General features: G+C 40.6%; 2 protein-coding genes and 1 long non-coding RNA gene across 3 annotated transcripts in view; 2 read left to right on the top strand and 1 right to left on the bottom strand.

Annotated features, from left to right (window-relative positions):
- LOC134794433 (uncharacterized) overlaps positions 1–19,844 on the top strand; it is a 399,097-nt gene that overhangs the window by 361,617 nt on the left and 17,636 nt on the right. The window contains exons 8-11 of the mRNA XM_063766246.1: positions 6,175–6,353; positions 7,725–7,864; positions 9,134–9,270; positions 13,781–13,966. Coding sequence (XP_063622316.1) covers positions 6,175–6,353; positions 7,725–7,864; positions 9,134–9,270; positions 13,781–13,966 — 642 coding nt within the window. The remainder of the gene's footprint in view (positions 1–6,174; positions 6,354–7,724; positions 7,865–9,133; positions 9,271–13,780; positions 13,967–19,844) is intronic.
- LOC134794469 (uncharacterized) overlaps positions 1–19,844 on the bottom strand; it is a 585,842-nt gene that overhangs the window by 138,696 nt on the left and 427,302 nt on the right. The window lies entirely within an intron of this gene.
- Positions 10,569–12,437, top strand: LOC134794437 (cilia- and flagella-associated protein 157). Its single transcript, XM_063766250.1, has one exon. The coding sequence runs from the start codon at positions 10,569–10,571 to the stop codon at positions 12,375–12,377; it is 1,809 nt and encodes a 602-aa protein (XP_063622320.1). The 3' UTR covers positions 12,378–12,437.

A 19,844-nucleotide genomic window follows, 5' to 3' on the forward strand; every position in this document is an offset into this window, starting at 1 on the left:
CCTACAGATACCCACATTCGAAAAAAATCGGCAAAATGCGTGTCGGGCTACGCATAAGGGAGGGTACCGTACTTTAATACAATAAAAAAGTCATACCAGCAAAAGGGCATAATTATCTTCCCCTGTACCTACCTACGTCTTTTTAATAAGAAAATAAGTTTTTGGAATCACCTCCCCCTGTCAAACTCGGGGTCACAATATTTTTTTAATTAATATTTTCTATAAAGCCGATGCTCCTTGGTTCAAATCCCATGGATATTTGGGTGTTTCCTATGTATTTAATCGTTGTCTAAGTACCCACAACACAAGCCTTGTATAATTATATTTATATTTTATAATTTTTGACTCTCTCTGACTTTTACCGAATCTTCGAAGTTCAGATTCTACTAAAAATCTATATAGTTTTCGTACATACATTTATCAGCCTCTGCAAACGGATTCCCCATAATATCATACATGGTAAACAGAATTAGAATAAAATGACTTATTACCACGAAATGGGGCTGTAAAATAAATATGAGCTTTTGCGCCCACGACAATAAAACATTTATTCCTTTTGTTTTCTATTGAAAATGATGAAAAAACGAACCGTGGGGAGATTGCGTGGGTTCCGCCCATAATGGATTTAATTTCTTAATGGCTATCAAATCTGAATTCCATTTAGTTAATTAGAATTCGGTGCATTTCCTTAACGAATTGGAGCAGAAAATAATAATGATAATTGTTTTTTTCTGTGTACTTAAGTACCTGCAATAATATGTTACACAACGAAGGCCGCAAAAATTTGTGACACGCTGTTATGGCGCTACAGTCACGACATCTACTGACACGATCTTATTAGCAGTATATAGAAGAGCGCGTCACATATTTTTGCTGCCTTCATTGTGTAATAATTATTGCTGGTGACTGTACAAAGAAAATCGTGTCAGATATTTTTGTGGCCTCCGTTGTGTAAGATATTATTGCTGGTGACTCTACATTAAGTACTTATTAGTCTAGTTACAAGCTATTTTACAAACATCGGAGCGACGTGGGAATCGCATCCAGTGTGATAACACTATAACTAGTAGTTCGCCCCGAACTGAGAACTCGCGGTTCGCCAAAAAGTTAGATCAATTTAATGCACCTACTATTACTTAGTCGGCAAAGGATCGAAAACCGCATGTGATTTATTGCAAGGTCTGTGGAGCCCATCACAACACCATAGAGACTAAAATAAACTGTATCTGTGGTAAGCCGTTATCTTTCTTGTCAAATGTCAAATACCTATATTATGTTTATTTTTATCTTGTTAATTATTTAAAAATGGTAAACTTAAAAACAATATTATAAATGTGTAAGCCGAGCACTTTCATTTGATACCAAACTCGACCATACTTTCTTGCAAATCAGATGACCAGAAAAGCAAGACCCCTCACAAATAGCTTTCTAGCCTTTTAAGCTCTTCTAGCTCAATAACACCTTGATCGAGCCTGCTCATAATTTAATGACTAAAATATAATGCCCTCAACCACACGTTTACCCAATTTCATTTAAATTAGAACAAATTTACTTAAGTTATTGTGTATCAAACTATCCTCTGATAGCTCAGCTTAAAAACATCGAAATGCCGGGACGTGCCCCTAGCCAGCCGTGTGTTTCAAGTTGAATGTAAGAACTTCACTTCGCTTCGCTCGCTCGTTCGATTAACCGCCTATGTCGTACAGATACCTGTACACCCCCAAATTAACAAGCATGAAGCATGCATGAGGTACTATTATACGCTTTGTAATAAATTAATTAAAATTTCCATTTACTTTCTATAAAACAAGTAAGTAATTTGCTATTAACATTGAATATTAATTGCCAATAGCTTACGGCTATAAAGTGAAAAACATAGTTATTATTGAATAGGTATTTATTTACCAATTTATTGAATATTGATGTTGGATGCCGAGTCTGAAGTTGCAATAATTTTAATGGCACTTGTTATTGGTAATGCAAATGTGTGTTTCAATAACACGTGTTTATTGACCTGCCACTTCAAGGGTTTATAGTTTTTGACGTGATAACGTCTTATAAATCGATGAACACCGGTAGCATGCACGTAAAAGTGTCACGTTGTGGACAGATCTCCATGGTAACTTTGTGGACAGATCTCCATGGTAACGTTACGGCCACGTTTTCTTATGACGTTATCACGCAAAATTATCGTCCGTAAACCGACTTTACAGACAACTATATTTTTTACAGTAGATAGGTACATATATGCTCCATTACGACACCCTGTGCTATAATAAGCACATTACGTAACTGCGTAGACAATTTAAAGGACCATAATGTACTGTAAAACGTTGTACGATACACGTGCGAATAGGGAATTCACAACTCGTATCGACTCCCTTCGGTCGTGTTTTAAAATTCTCCAGACGTTGCGAATTTCGCACTTGTATCGTAAATAACTATTGAGGTATTTGAGGTCTCATTGAAGTAGGATCTCCAAAATTAAAATTCAGCCAACCGTGAACGCAGGGCAATAAAAATCATCCCAGCAGGCATTGTAAAAGCCTCTTTTACAGACCTCACAAACTTTACGACTCAACCTAATGCTGGTATTGGAAAGTTGTTGAGACATTTCCCGTTTTGTCCTTGATTCTTGACTGTTTTTATAATTATCTTCCCATTTAAATGATTAACTGTGCGCAGTTAATCATTTAGCGCCACTTGCACCATCCCACTAACCCGGTGTTAACCGGTTAAACCGTTAACCAGTGTCGAATTGTACTGGTAACCATGGTAACTCCAGGTTTAACCGGTTAATCCCGGGTTAGTGGGATCGTGCAAGTGGCCCTTAATCATTTAAACACTTGTATTAGATTAGATAGATAGATTGTGAAAGCTTTTTACTTATAATTGTATACTGTACTTTATTTTCAGACGAGAATACTTAGGTTTGATTGGAAAAGGTCAAGGTTTTTGAGCTTCGCTTTGGGATTTACGCAAATAGCATCATAATTAAGTACCTACTCGTGGGTTGTAGGGAAAATACATTATTTGGAACAATTTATTTTTTATCCAGCATTATTAGTAATGAGTTTAATGAGTTGTATGGGTGGACGTCCCACTGCTGATCTCAGGGCTATCCGCGAAAATCAAAGTTCGCAAATTGCGGGCATTTTTCTCTTTTACTCTAATTATGCCTTCATTGGAGTAAAAGAGAAAGATCCCCGCAATTTGCGAATTTCGGTTTTCGCGGTAGGCCCTCAGGTCTCATTGTACATGACATTTAAATCTTTTAAATTGAAATTTGTTTAATTAAATTTTACCTAATAACAGATATCATAAACCCTCTAGGTATAATGCGTTCAAAAACTGCAAATGAACACCAACGGATAAACTGTTTTGTTACAGCAAACTTATCTGTGAAAATGTTATTATTACGTTAAAATAAGGTGGATACCGATTTAATAATGAAATTCAAATTTCGATCATCTTCTGAAATATACAAAAGACCTCCGTTTATCTAGTCATAATCCGGTAATCTAGTTAACCTACAGTGTAACAAACAACATGCAAATAAATAAAAGAATAAGCGAAGTAAAATCAAGATTTATCGCCCGGGCGTGTTATCGAAGCTAAATCTTCAATTACTTTCTCAACATCCCATCTCTACTTCTGATATTGAAATATAAACTTTATACTCTATGTATAAAGCTGCTTTTGAAAATAACGGTCAGTTAGATACGAGGATTTGGAAGTAGTGAAAATTGTTTGCAGTATAATGTCGGAAAGAACATTTGTTTTATCGATAATGTGCTGCATACTCCTGTTCCAATTTTAAAGGAAGCATAAATTATTTGCTTTCTTCTAGTGCTTTTATTGTGGAATGCTTGGTAAGCAGTTGGTAAGTGTTTTAGTGTAAAAGCAGGAATCAACACAAACTTATAACTGATATAATAGCCTTGAATACCGGCATTGAGTGTTGGTTTAATATCGAAGAGAACCTCGTCTTTCTCGAACGCATAGCGAAAAGCTACGGTAGAAGTAAAATAAGTTACTGCTGGCCTAGCCAAGGTTACAATCGCTATCGCTTCGACATCGAAAATCTTCATGTCTCTCTATCACTCTTCTATATTAGTGCGACAGTGACAGTTGCGTTTCGATCGCTACGGAGCGTAAGCGATTGGCATCTTGGCTACGCGGCCTGGTCAGCCTGTTAAAAAAGAACTTATCGAAAATAACTGCAACCCGACTGCAATTCGTGCAGTTCTCATACAAGTTGCAGTGGGGTTGCAGTCCGTTTGTACCGGCCGTAAAAAAGAAAAAAAAAACAACGGGTTGCACTCCGGGAGTGCCGACAGAAGTGAAAACTCAATGACTATTCCAAAATGTCTGAGCACTATGTATAATTGACCCATCCTCCTTTCTGTTGAAAAACTTTAGTTCCGAAATTGCTGGCCAGTGAGCTTGTTTAAAATGCGAAATTCAAATTTGTAGCGTTAATTGTTTAAAATTCGAATAGAAATTGTAAAGTTACCTTGCAGACCTCGCATCTTTGGTCATGATATTTTGAGTTTTATTCATCAGTACTAGAGTTCACTTTTATTAACGATTTTATGAAGATGTAGCTTTATTGAATTATATTTGAGTGATATAAAGTTAGAATGTAAATGTGAGATCCTCGTATTTCAACCCGTACAAGATTAGAACCTTTTTCATGTAATGTCATTGAGTTTTTCTTTATTGATTTAAATGCCATCTAAATGAGTGGCCATCTAAACGTTACAGTCACGTGATCGCGTTACGCTGTCTCGAGTTTATCATTTTTTCCCCACCTCAAAAAGTGCCCAGCGCCGCTAAAGAAGTTTTCACTTCAAAAATACCTTAGCGCCTTAAACTGATTACTCTTTCATACCCTCTCTATTCCAGAAATTATGCAAAATCCTCGTACGCTTACCAGTCTTACCACGCATGCAAATGTCTCTCGTATGTATAAAAGGCGTTAAAATGCCTTTTCATCGCAAATTTCTGCATAGCTACGATGCTACGTATAAGTGACTGTTTAAATCTAGACTAATAAGTAAAAAGAATGTATTAAATGTTTTAAAGAATAGGGAGTATTACTGCAATGTTCTGCCGTCAGAGTGCAGCACTAATTTGTTTAGTAAACCATAGAGCAACTTAAACACATTACTTGAACAGTTTGCACTATGACATCGATGCATCAAGGCGGTTTGTTTACAGGTGGCCTACCTCGAACCGCGAAAATCGACATTTCTTTATCTGCCTCTCCATCGATCGAATAGACAAGAGTGATAGAGAGGTAGAAACCGAACTTTCGATTGTCGTGTTTCACGGTAGGCCATGTGATTGGCCTAGTGACGCCCTCTACGCAGGGTTTTGCGTAATATTATAACTACGGCCCTTATTTTAGAGCAAAGAGTAAAGTAAGTATATTTTTAGAGTCCGTCTAAGCTGTCTTGTCTCTGACTTTATCATTAAAGATTATGGCGTGCCTCAACTTACTAAGTCCTAGTAAAAAGTTTGGCCTGTCCGTCTTAGGGCCACTTGCACCATTCCAATAACCTGCTAAACCGTTAACCCAGTGTCAAATTGTACTGGTAAATATGGTAACTCCATATTTAACCGGTTATCCCCGGGTTAGTGGGATGGTGCAAGTGGCGCTTAGTGATTTCGTTGATGAGGTCCCTATCGCATCATTACGATCCCTTTCTTAAGTAGGCCCTTGTATGTCTAACGGCCTGGCCACGGCATTGGCTTCGGCTAAGGTGACAATCATAAGTTGGAGCGAGACACAGCGATCGGACCTTTCGTTCCCATCTATGGTTTTCGCCTTAGCCGAAGCCAGTCGCGCAAATTCGTGGCCAGGTAACTCATTGTTGGCACGTGGGCGGAGGTCGGAGGATCTTGAGGGGAGTTGGAGACAAAACCAGCGTGTGCTTCTTATGGCGTATATTCGGAAAGTGATGAGAGTAGATTACGAATGAACTATCCTAAAATTTATTATAATTAATTACAGCGCCACCTATATGGACTGCCTCTGGCTGGAACTACGTACCCTTGTTAGATATGTAACATCGATTTGGATAAACTAGGGTTCTAAGAGGTGTATAAAGGATCAGATAGATGGCGCTGTTAACGCAAGTTAACACTCATCTTTCACTTTGTTTACAGGCAGACTGGTCGGAGCAGTTCGTGCTGAACGTGCACGGCGGCAGCGTGTTCCCCTGCGGTGAAGGAGTGCGAGTCCTCTTCCAGTACCCGGAGTGTGTACTGGAGGGTGCAGACAGAGTACGGGTCTTTGGGCGGGATCCGGAGCGGCTGAGATATGTGGCCGAAAGAAGAGTGCGGAGGTTAGTATACAAGTTTGAGTGTGGCTGGAGCGGACTGGCCGGAGCAGTTCGTGTTGAACGTGCACGGCGGGGCTAAACAGTCATGTTATCAAATTATAAGGATAACAAAACTATTATCCTTATAATTTGAAAATGAAAAGTGTCAAGAATTGTTGAAAATTTAACGATAGCATCATAGATAGCTCTCATGAACTACTTACTCCTGCATGACCATTCATAAATATACCATTTACATATAATTACCATAACTGTCCGCAGTTTCACCACTCGACTCATTCGCCACATTCGGGAGTCCGCATTAGGAGACTAATTGGTGGTCGTGATGCCGGCTAATTTCACCGCAGAAATGCACCGTTAATATAACTTTGAAACTCACATCCCAAATATCTTCTAAACTTTTAAATTCACACTCAATTTGAACCCTGTTTCAAAGGGATATGGTTCAAATTGCAACAAAGGAGTCTAGGTTTATAAGACCTTGCGTCAGTGAGGCAATGTGCGAATGATTCCAAAATTCATATTCGGGAAATCCTTATCAATTAAGCGTTTCTGAAGTTAGACTTTATGCTGAAGGAATAGAGTTGCGTTTAGAATAAAGTAATCGAGCATATTGCTTGATAATGACCTACCGACGAACACGTTAAGAATTCCAAGTAGTTTTCGTTTTAAATGCTACAATTGTAGTTTTGGTTCGTGATGTTTTGACGACCGGTCTGGCCTAGTGGGTAGTGACCCTGCCTACGAAGCCGATGGTCCCGGGTTCGAATCCCGGTAAGGGCATTTATTTGTATGATGATACAGATATTTGTTCCTGAGTCATGGTTGTTTTCTATGTATTTAAGTATTTATATATTATATATATCGTTGTCTGAGTACCCACAACACAAGCCTTCTTGAGCTTACCGTGGGGCTTCAGTCGATTTGTGTAAAAAATGTCCTATAATATTTATTTATTTATTTATTATTTATTATTATTTATTTATTATAACAAATTTTAAATAGCCCAGCCCAGTTTCCCCTCTGGGTTGAAAGGTCAGATGGCAGTCGCTTTCGTAAAAACCCGTTTCGTAGTGCCTACGTCAAATCATGGGATTAGTTGTCAAGCGGACCCCAGGTTTTCATGAGCCGTGGCAATATGCCGGGATAACGCGAGGAAGAAGAAGAACAAATTTTAAATGTGAAAGTCGATGTAGCAGCCCGGAGTTCTGACATTTTCGGCAGCAATGCAGTTGGCAGTAATGTCGCGCTGCTATACTGCTGCTTTAATTCTGGTGTAGTCTAAATCCGAACAATACCTGAGTTTATGTACATACAACTTTAGTAGCCCACATAACGTTTTGTGTTTATGAATTGTATTATTATTTCCGACAGGGGCCAGCACACAGTCTCGTTTGACTGCCGTCTGTTCAGCGAGAGGTATCCAGAGTACTGCTTCGTATACGTCTCGCAAGCTGTGACAGGCGCTGTGGCTGATGTCAGGATGGACTGTCTACCCACCTTACCGTTGTCAGGTACAACAGTTTGATTATCTGTTCATTGTAAGGTGTTCGTGTAGGTCTCGTAGTTAGGCTGTGACTGTGACAGGCACTGTAGCAGTCAGGATGGACTGGTTCCCAACCATTGACAGATATAACAGTTTGATGTCTGTTCAGCATGAGGTGCCTAGAGGTAGAATACTGCTTCGTGTATGTCTCTCAGGCTGTGACAGGCGCTGTGGCTGATGTCAGGATGGACTGTCTACCCACCTTACCATTGCCAGGTACAACAATTTGATTATCTGTTCATTGTAAGGTGTTCGTGTAGGTCTCGTAGTTAGGCTGTGACCACGCTGTGGCAGTCAAGATGGACTGTTTCCCAACCATTGACAGGTATAACAGTTTGATGTCAGTTCAGCAAGAGGTATCTAGAGTACTGCTTCGTGTATTACTGTCAGGCTGCGACAGGCACTGTAGCAGAGGTTAGGATGGACTGTCTACCCACTCTACCACTATCGGGTTGGTACCTTACCATATCTAGTAATTTCATAGAAAATATTCTGCAGAAAGACGTATTTTAAGTCAGTTACAATTAAGAGCCCGTTAGTGTTTCAATAATTGACCTTCTACGTGAAAACAATATCTTTTTGGCAAGTTCTCGAGAAGAATTCATTTCGGAGAGTATTACCTACTGTTTTTGCTCTGAGTTTGGTCGACTGTACTGACTGTGCCTATTATTTATATTTAATATTACTTTTAGGATGTAAACGCTAAAAGGAAAATAGAGTTAGACCAAGAAAAGTCTGCAGCGATTTTGATAGCCCACGCAGTGCTTTGTCATTTTAAACGTCAAACTTCTAATGGAATTATGACGTATAAATAGCACTTGCACTGCGGGGGCTATCAAAATCGCTGCAGACTTTTCTTGGCCTAACTCTATAATGACACTATAGTCATCAAAGTGTTAATTTGCATAGGCGGCATCCATCTTATGAACTCATTAATTATGCTCTTAATTTCTTTCGCGTTAGGTACTTGTATTTACAGTGACGAAATAGTGTTTTTTGGTGATTCCTAATTACTTTACTATCGTACTTTTATATCCACTAGCCACCCGCCTCGGCTTCGCACGGGTTAACAAATTATACACCTAAACCTCCCTCAAGAATCACTCTATTGATAGGTGAAAACCGCATGAAAATCCGTTCAGTAGTTTTTGAGTTTAAACAAACAGACAGACGCGGCGCGGGACTTTGTTTTATAAGGTGTAGTCATAATTAACAATAACAACATATTTTCCTGTAGATGGCGGCGCTGGCGGTTGGGGCGCCTGGTCAGCGTGGTCAGCGTGTCCATCACCAGCGCGTTGCTCCACTCGTACTCGCAGCCGCCACCGCTTTTGCGACTCGCCACCACCAGCGTACGGCGCTAAGTATTGCGAGGTGAGAGAGAACGCTTCGTAGGCCATGCGTTAGAGAGGGACAACGTGAGTCGGCTGGAGTGTGCCCTTCACCAGCGCATTGCTCCACTCGTACTCGCAGCCGCCACCGCTTTTGCGACTCGCCACCGACAGCCTACGGCGCCAAGTATTGCGAGGTGAGAGAGAACGCTTCATAGGCCATGCGTTAGAGAGGGATAACCTGATTCGGCTGAAGTGTGCCCTTTACCAGCGCGTTGCTCCACTCGTACTCGCAGCCGCCACCGCTTCTGCGACTCACCACCACCAGCCTATGGCGCCAAGTATTGCGAGGTGAGAGAGAACGCTTCATAGGCCATGCGTTAGAGAGAGATAACCTGAGTTGGCTGGAGTGTGCCCTTTACCAGCGCGTTGCTCCACTCGTACTCGCAACCGCCACCGCTTTTGCGCGCGCTGCTTGCGACGCTAAGTACTGTGAAATGAGTACAAATTACAGATTAAGAAAACTTCTGCTGCATACAGTGAAACACGGGCAAGATTATTTTATTGAATCCAATCGAATTGTTACCCTTTTGGTGGGCAGTCGAGAAAATTCCTGGTTACAGAAGTTCACATTACTTTTGCAGTATTAGTAATACTAACTTTTACCAGTCTGTTATAACTTCTTCGTATATTTTTAAAATTTAAAAATCATTCATAATCCAGTAAGTAAATCTTACCTATTGTCTCTATAGATAACGAACACGAATAGGGATAGTATATTCTTGCCACTAGGCGTTCAAATAGTCAAATTTATTCCTATTTATTTACTACTACTAAATACTAAATATCAAATATTTTGATGTTTTACCCGTAACCTCAAATACAATTTCAAATTGGATAACTTAGAATAATAATATAATATTTATACTTAAGTATAAATACCTACGTTAAATATAACTGTTGGACAAACAAACACACGCTATTTCAATCCATCTCGGTAAATACTGTAAATAGGTACCTACATAAACTTTCGCATAGTATGCCGATAAGTAAACATGGAGAAGGTATACAGTATACACTATTCAAAGCATTTAAATGCCTGTTTATCTTACGTATAATAAACTAAGTTTATACCAAACTTCATTCCTTCATGACATACGTCGTTTTTAAACTTATCATTAACGACCCTCCAACGAGGTTGTCACTAAGCAAATAGATAAAGCGAAATGGGTGTACCCATATGTATCGTAACCTAGCAACCGTCTAGCAGTTTTGTCAATATCTACCGCTGTCACAACACACAGAATATTTTTTGTACTTTTTGCATTATAAAAGTGAATTATGGCGCCGAAAAAAGATAAAGGGAAGAGCGAGGTAGTGAAGCCAGGCGCGTTTACTGAAGTTGAGAAAGTATTTTTAGAACAACAGGTGACTGACGCTAATAGAAAAATCGCTAGGCTCCGAACAGCTGTCGATGAGTATGAACTTCGGAATGAAGAGCTGCAGAAAGCTTACGACAAATTGGATGAAGACAGAGCCGATATCATAGCATTCTTGAAAAAATGTCTGAACAATAAGACTGAAGAAAATATTGAGCTTAAAGACAAAGTCAAGGGCTTGGAGGAAACCAGAGAAATCGAAACAGCGCAGTTTAAGGAGACTGTCACGGAACTGGAGAGGAACTTCACTATTATGAAAGATCAGCTGACGTCAGAAAATAAACTTTTGGCTGGTAAACTTAACACACTGGAGGAATTCAGAGCTATAAGAGACGATTTGATGAGAAAGTATGAGAAACAAGAACAGGATTTTAAAGACCAGGAGATGAAGTACAAGAGGATAATATATGACGCTGAAAAGAAGTTCGTAGTTGGGAAAGATAAGTTGAAGAAGGAAATGGAAGGGCGACTATTACAACTAGCGCAAGATTTTCAAGATGCTACAGAGCTGAGAATCGCAGCATCCACGCACAGAGTCATCAGAGAAAATATAGCTATTAATAATGAACTGGACAACATATTGGCAACTCAAAATAAACTTGCTGAACAGAATGAAAACTACAAGAAAAGTGAGCAAGCTGCTCGCATAGCTATGGAGCTTGCTGAGGAAGAGCGAGACAAAGCTATTAACAAAAGTGTCGTACAACTGAAAGTAATCGATCAACTTACAACCGCATTCCAAAATATGCAGAAAGACAAGGCGCTAATGGAGAAACGTAACTTCGATTTGAATGCATTGCAGACAAAAATACAACAATTGACGAAAGAAAATGAGAGCTTATCATTGCAAGTTAGAATATTAGAACAAAACTTACATGGAAAATTAAATGAGCAAAATAAATCTCTCGTAGAAGCGTCAAAGATCGCCAGAGAATCGAAAAAGATGAAGAATATTTTGAGGGAAGCAGCAATAGCTATACAAGCGGCTCTCAAATTAGACCAATGGGCTGTGACAGACACTACCAGAGAGATCATGGACCGGCAAGTATTGCTGTCGCGCCTTCTGGAGATCGTGAGTCAATATCGTGACGCATTGCGGGCTGAATCTATGGACTCGCTAGCATCTCTCGGAAAAGTATACGAAGAGGGAGACCTCGGTTTCGTACCAAAACGAGTAGCAAAGAAATCAGTAACATCTATACCCAGTACGGCATCTAAAACTTCACGCGGATCTGCCAAACGCGCTTCAGTGTCATCTTCCATTTCGTCCTCAACTTTGGGAAGTATCAAGACTTTGCCAAGCATGCAAATTATACCGTTCTCTTCTGAAGCTGACCTTCCATCAAAGGTAAGTGCTATGTCCTTCGCGACTTCAACTAAATCGAGCGAGTCCAGCGAGAGCGCAGAAGAATCTGTAGATGAAGGTACTGACATGGAGAAATTGTTAGAGCAGAGTAAACTAGAGATACAGAAGTCTATTATGAGAGATCTGGCTTACTCGAAATCTCAAATGTTGAAGTCGAAGACAGTCGTGATTCAGGAAGACGTGGAGACAGAGGATATCGAAGGAGAAGGCGTGGAAGGAGAGGGGGTAGAGGGAGAAGGGGAAGGAGAACAAGTGAAATGGGAAAAGGGAGAAGAGGAGGAATCGGAGGCCAAGACGGTTGATGGAGATGGAGAGGAAACAAAGGCGGAGCAAAAGGAAGAATAGTAGTTTTTGATTAGAGTGTGTAAAGCGACATGAAACGTGTTTTTGTAAAAGTAATGATTACATGAATATGTTTTTAATAAATTTTGCTACAACAATTTGAAGGCTTAATTAATTATTTATTAATATCAAAATCTTTTACAAATACGCCACCATCATTGATAGCAAACCTGTCTGGTATTGTTGTTTTTTTGCTAAGATAGAAAATAAAGCGAGTAGAAGGTTTTTTTATGAAAATGGTTTAGTTAAGTATTCACTCTATTTTCTTTTTATTTCAATGGGGTTGGCCGGTCGAAGTATTTAGCAGATGGTGCCAGCATAGCTTGCCATTTCAATCCCTAGAATTGTGTCCATTTTTTGTTTTTTAATGGAATTTTATGCCCTGGGTGCAAGCCTTTTAAGCCAAATCTCATAGAAAAAGGGGCAAGCTATGATGGTGCCATCTATGCAAACTTTTGACAGTTGCCAACCCTATTTCTAGCAACGAATACTAGTACAGATGTAGTGCATAATTGTTTTCCATCGTATTTTTCGGAAACATTCGTATTTGTCATGCTACTTCAGTCAACCTCAGGACTTTTTGTACCGAGACTGACTGAAATAGCAGGACAAGACAAAATACGATGAAAAATAATTATGCACTACATTCTGTAGTATTCATGATGTAGTAGCAATGCCAACGAAATCGTTTCAAAGTGAAATTTCATTCTGTAAGCAGTTTTTATAGGCTATCACAAGTTTGAAGCGCGAGAAAGTGCTGGCATCTGGTGTGAAGTGCCGTGAGGCACTTGAGTGCTTTGTCATAATGAACTTTTAAACGTCAAGTGTCTTAAGCGCTGTAATAAAAGTTTTCCTTTCAGAGTGACTAGATTCTAAGAAAATATGCTGAATATTTTCTTGACTTTGTATTAGTTGGTGCTTGACGCTGCTCGCACTGTTAGTGCTTGACAAAGGAGACCTAGGCTCTCCGAAACATGTCGCGCGAGTGACTTAAAACAAGTGAGTCTAAACCGTAAAATTATTAAATGTTAGTACTCGTATGTCTCACAACAGTTTAAATACGACTTTAATAATAAGTGTACTGATTTAAAGTGGTAGTTATTCAGAATAAGCTAGAATTAATTGACAGTTAATACCAAGAGCACAGCGCCAAGATCGCTATAAATGCGTTATGGCGTACGCTGACAAAGTAACCATATTTTAAAAATACTTTGTACTGTACCTAAGCACTAATCATGTTGGCGTATGCGTCCCATTTTTAGTCATTATTATCACACATATCCACAATCGTCGATTTACTTAGGCTTGATCTAAACACGATGATAGATTTATAGATTTTTACAGGTTGCGATTGCGACAATTTCATTGGTATTGGTATTCATATTAAGTAATGCATTTCTCCCCAGGGTCAAGCCGTGGAGCTAGCAGCCTGCGAATGTGCCACCAAACCCTGGGCCGGAGACTCCTCCATGGTCGTGTCTGAAGTCGGTCCTCAATGTCGGTGTGGCTGTGTGCTGCATCTGGCTCCTAGTGCAAGATTGCTGGCTGGGTCTGCGAAGGCCTGCCCTGGGCGATCCTTCTGGCTATTACAGGTAACACTTTTATCCACTTTGCGTTCACGAATGGGGTCTTAGTGATGAAATTCTTAGCGCATTTGTCAGATTTGGACGGAGATTTTGCAACCTTAAACGATCCTAGCTAGAGACTTCCAGAGTAGTGTCATATATATGTACTAAAGAAAAGTGACGAGATATACAGGGTGATTCAGGAGACGTGAGCAGGACTAATACTGCGCATTTCGTAAATTATAAGTAACACTTTCGTATCAGTAAAGTGAGGTTAACGTTAATTTTCTAGTCGTGTTGAAAAAAAAGTTATTAATTTATTTACGACATGCGTGGTCACCCTAAAATTAGAATACTAAACTACCGATATTCTGTGTCAAATTGAATGTCATCACTGTCATCGCGGTCTGGTTACTTTTGAAATCTCACTCAAGTTTGACAGTTTATTTTCTTCGTAATCAAAAAGATAAAGAGGTTTTATGCTTATTAATTAGGTCTTGTAGGGTGACCATGATTGTAAAGGGTTAAATTTGCCCTCACCAAAAAGTTAAAAAATAGGAAAAAGTGTGGTTGTTTCACCTAAATACAACGGTGATCGATCAATTATCAGTTACTGAGTGTGCAGGATTAGTCCTGCTCACGTCTCATGAATCACCCTGTCGATATCTATATTATGTCGGTCTCTTCGTAAGTAATTGGTTTAGAGTTGACCTGAAAGTGTTTCGATAATAATTTCGTGTAATCGATTCGGCCCGGCCATCGGCTTCGGTCCGGCGAAATAACGGATAATGAGTCTCCTACAGGCGATTGTCAATTCGTTAACATAATAGCTTTCGGGTGAATGCCGATGGTGCAAGTAACAGGCGCTAATTAACATTAACCGCCTGACACATAAATACCATTGTCTATGCTTTGTAAAATAGAAATAATTTTCTCGTAAGAGTCGTAAACACAGAAAAAAAATATACAAAACAGAAAAACAGGACAGAGAAAGTGCCACAAAATGATCTAATCTCAGCAGGATCTGACCAAGTTACCCGTGATTGTTTCCCGTTTGACAGAAGACACAAAATCTGACACTTTATCTCTCATTTTATCCCGCCATTCTCTTTTGCCTTGTGTCCTTTATGTGCCCCGCACGTGTGCCCTAGCCGGGGGCAACGCTGACTGAGTTAGCCGAGATTGTTTCCCATTTGACGGAGCCATTAGCATGGTTGCATCCTGATAGGTGCTGCGTTCACGTGGCTTAGTCTTAGCTTAATAGCTTCGCATACAAGTTAATGCATGGAGGTGAGAGTGACGATTAGATTATACGTTAGAAATTAAAGCCTAATTTGTCTGAAACCGTCGATTTGTTAGAAGATAACTTAAGTTGAACAGCATCAGCGTCAATCAAGTAGGACGAAATGCGGCCTGCTGCTGAGATTTCGCATTGACAAGTCAGGCAACTCGCAGTGTGCGTGCCGTGAAAAGTTAATAGTCTAACCAAAGACATACGAGTATGTAACTTCGTATAAGACGAATAAAGTCTAAGGAAAAAACGTGCCTCGGAATTCAAGTAAAAGTCATTCTCGAATAGATGGCGCACACACCTTTAGCCTATCCTCGGCTAGATGGCGTGACGACACCGTTTCATATTTAACAACTTTAACACATAGATATCAGTGAATGAACATGGATCAAAATGATATAAAAATAATAAAATCATTTATCCATATATATACATTTTTTGATAACTTTATACGTTTTCATTTTGAGTTTTAGTCGTGTGTCGATAGATGGCAGTAAATTTAAAGTGACTACAAAATTTACAATGACAGGACCCCTCTATACTATCTATTCTCTTTGGTCTAACTATTGGGATTATGCTTAGGGCTCAAATGAATGTGGTCCTTGATTGCTGACTATACATTGCAATATAAGTTAACATGTCTGGTATACAGTTTTATGTTAAGAAGGCAGGTACATAAAGAAGCACAATTTCAGTAAATATCTCCCATTCAGCTTGAGAGCCCATGCTCACTGGCGCGTTTAAACTTGCCTCGACTAGTAACTAACTCATTATAGTCACTTGGCTGGTTCACTAGCTCTCAAACTTGACTACTAGCGAGTCCAAACGCGCCCTCTATGAGTTAGTGTGTCGATACAAACTCAATGAGGGCGGGAATCATTAAAAGTTCAGCACTTCCAAGTTGGGCTTTCCTGAAGAGGTATTTGATGTTTATAAATCTGATATTGATTCGACATCGTGCATCTTGCTCGCACCAATAATGGGTGTTGTTTGGACCTCGACCGGACAAGTACGAGTCGGACTCGCCCACCGAGGGTTCAGTACTTTTTAGTATTTGTTGTTATAGCGACAACAGAAATACATCTGTGAAAATTTCAACTGCCTAGCTGTCACCGTTTATGAGATACAGACAGACGGACAGTGCAGTCTTAGTAATAGACGATATAAATGCGATAAAATTAATTTCGACCGATTAATTTCCATGTTTTTTATCGGGTAACCAGCAGCTAATGTTTATCGTAACTTTACCAGTATATAACCTTCATCTCGTAGAATATGGCTACGGGCTGTAAAAACTCAAAGTATTATGTTGGTAATTGTGAGCGAGTTTCACCAAGGGCCACTTGCACCATTCAATAACCCGGTTAAGCCTGGAGTTACCATGGTTACCTGTACAATTTAACACTGGGTTAACGGTTTAACCGGTTAACCGCGGGTTCCGGGATAGTGGAATGGTACAAGTGGCGCTAAGAGTCATCATCATCATCATCATCTCAGCCATAAGACGTCCACTGCTGAACATAGGCCTCCCCCTTGGACCTCCATACGTGCCGGTTGGAAGCGACCCGCATCCAGCGTCTTCCGGCGACCTTAACAAGATCGTCTGTCCATCTTGTGGGTGGACGTCCTACGCTGCGCTTGCTAGTCCGTGGTCTCCACTCGAGCACTTTTCGACCCCATCGGCCATCTTCTCTGCGTGCAATGTGGCCTGCCCATTGCCACTTCAGCTTGCTAATCCGGTGGGCTATGTCGGTGACTTTAGTTCGTCTACGGATCTCCTCATTTCTGATTCGATCACGTAGAGAAACTCCGAGCATAGCCCTCTCCATAGCTCGTTGAGCGACTTTAAGTTTTGAGATGAGGCCGATAGTGAAAGACCACGTTTCGGAGCCGTAAGTCATCACTGGTAACACACATTGATTAAAGACTTTCGTCTTGAGGCACTGAGGTATGTCGGACGAAAAGACATTACGTAGTTTCCCGAACGCTGCCCAACCGAGTTGGATTCGGCGGTTGACCTCTTTCTCGAAGTTGGACCTACCTAATTGGACTACTTGTCCTAGGTAGATGTACGAGTCAGCAACTTCGAGTACCGAGTTCCCAACAGAGACTGGGATGGGCACAACATTGGCATTTGACATAAGTTTCGTCTTGTCCATGTTCATTTTCAAGCCCACCCGTTGTGAAACTCGGTTGAGATCATCGAGCATCATGCTGAGTTCCTCCATCGACTTTGCCATGACTACGATATCGTCGGCAAACCGAAGGTGAGTGATGTATTCGCCGTTGATGTTGATGCCAAGTCCTTCCCATTCCAGGAGCTTGAAGGCGTCTTCCATTACGGCAGTAAACAGTTTCGGAGAGATAACGTCTCCCTGCCTTACGCCTCTTCGCAATGGAATCGCCCTCGTGCTCTGCTCCTGTACTCGGACCGACATGGTGGCGTTACTATACAAACACTTCAACACTTCGATGTACCGATAGTCAATATGGCATCGCTGAAGAGACTCAAGCACCGCCCATGTTTCCACCGAATCGAAGGCTTTCTCATAGTCCACAAACGCTAAGCATAATGGCAAGTTATACTCTTCGGTCTTCTGTATAACTTGCCGCAGCGTATGGATGTGGTCTATGGTACTATAGCCTTTTCGGAAACCGGCTTGTTCGGGAGGCTGGAAGTCATCAAGTCTGTGTTCGAGACGGTTCGTGATGACCCTTGAAAACAGCTTATAGACATGGCTCAGAAGCGTGATGGGTCTGTAGTTCTTCAATAGGTTGTTATCACCTTTTTTGAAGAACAGCACCACCTCGCCTCTATTCCATGTTTCAGGCGTTATGCCCTCGGAAAAGACGGAATTAAAGAGCTTCTGGAGGACTTTAAGTACCGGTGTTCCACCCGCTCTCAGAAGCTCTGAAGTGATTCCGTCTTTGCCCGGCGCCTTGTTGTTCTTAAGCTGCTTCAGGGCCATCCTAATCTCGTACAGACTGATGTCCGGGATATCTTCGGTATAATGTCGGGACAGCTTGGCTCTTGGATCTCCTACCAAGCTGTCAACGGGCTTTGCGATCGAAGTGTATAACTGTCCATAGAACCTCTCGATCTCACCTAAAACCTCCGCTTTGCTCGACGCTATGCTGCCATCTTCCCGTTTCAGCTTTGTCAGCTGGCTTTGCCCAATAGACTTGTCCTTTGCGAACACTTTGGAGCCTTGGTTTCGCTCAATAGTCTCTTTAATACGGTTAGTATTAAAGAGACGCAGATCATGTCGCAAGGACTTAGATATACGTCTATTGAGCTGCCTATATGACTCCGCGTCATCGGGAGACTGCAACTGTAGCGAGCGTCGTTCAGCCATGAGGTTTAAGGTTTGCTCGGTCAATTTCTGAGGTCTATCTTTACGGCGGGATCTAAAAAACTTAGACCCTACTGTGTGGACAGTTTCCACTAGCCCGTCGTTGATTTCGTCCACTGAAGCCAAGTTCTCTAGGCAAGCAAAGCGGTTAGAGAGCTCGAGTTGAAAGCTTTCGGGGTTTTGAACATAGGCTCGAGTAGGTCGGAGCGTAGACTTCATCAGGCTGGACCTTTCAAGTTTAATATTGATATTCAGTGTGCCTCTTACGATTCGGCGCTAAGAGTAACAACGTGAAATCAATCAGGTTTTTAAAGTTCGAATGTCTCCTATTTCCGTTCACTAAAATCCCCTTTATGGATGTAGAGCTTGTTACGGATAGTTTGAAAAGTGACCCGGGAAAGTTATTATAGAATTATCTAATAATATCTTTCTGAGCATGATCTTAAGTGTTTAACGAGTTTCTTTGAAACTGAGAGTATTGTACATATTATCATGATAATCTAGAAATTCATCTAGCGTCTTCAGCGCGACACCTGCCTGTTTTGCGGTCGTGGTTGCCGCTCCCGTATTGGCTTATACAGCCATGAAAAACGTTGTCGCCCTGCCTTACACTGTTTGTAGTCTGCAATAGACTGAAAGGCCTATGATGATGAATCTAGAAATTAGCAATTTATATAAATTGATGGCAAATGGAATTCAGTGTTTGCCAGTGTGTTTACACTTTAGAATTTTTCAACGTGGAAGTAAAATGAGCGTACCTCCTACGAATGAGGCAAGAGACAAATCACTTTGTCAAAAAGTGTGCAAATAAATAATGTGCGCTTTTCATCTGTAGATACACTCACTACTCTCATTACTCTCTACCGTAGGTAGCGTATAAACACTCGTAAAATTATGATTGTATAAAGAAACTCACATAAACATGAACCCTGAAAACAACACTCCTTTTTTGGGCAGTCGTGTAGTAATAAAATATGTCTCAATATGGGTATGTATTCCCATGTATAGATGCAAATTGATAAAGGTCTTTGTGGAACTAAACTTCCATTGGCACTTTTCGTAAAGTGGCAAAAGCAATAGAAACTTCTGGGTCGTCCCTTTGAGTGCGCTACGTGAGAGAATCTTGGAAAAATAAGATAACATAAGATAGGTAAATAAGAGCAGGGACGTTGCGAATATCCGCATCCGCAACCGCGGAACATCCGCATTATTTTCAACATCCGCATCCGCAACCGCATAAAATCGATATAGTTGCATTGAG

Source organism: Cydia splendana, chromosome 10 (genome assembly GCF_910591565.1).
Source record: "Cydia splendana chromosome 10, ilCydSple1.2, whole genome shotgun sequence".
Lineage (NCBI taxonomy): Eukaryota > Metazoa > Arthropoda > Insecta > Lepidoptera > Tortricidae > Cydia > Cydia splendana.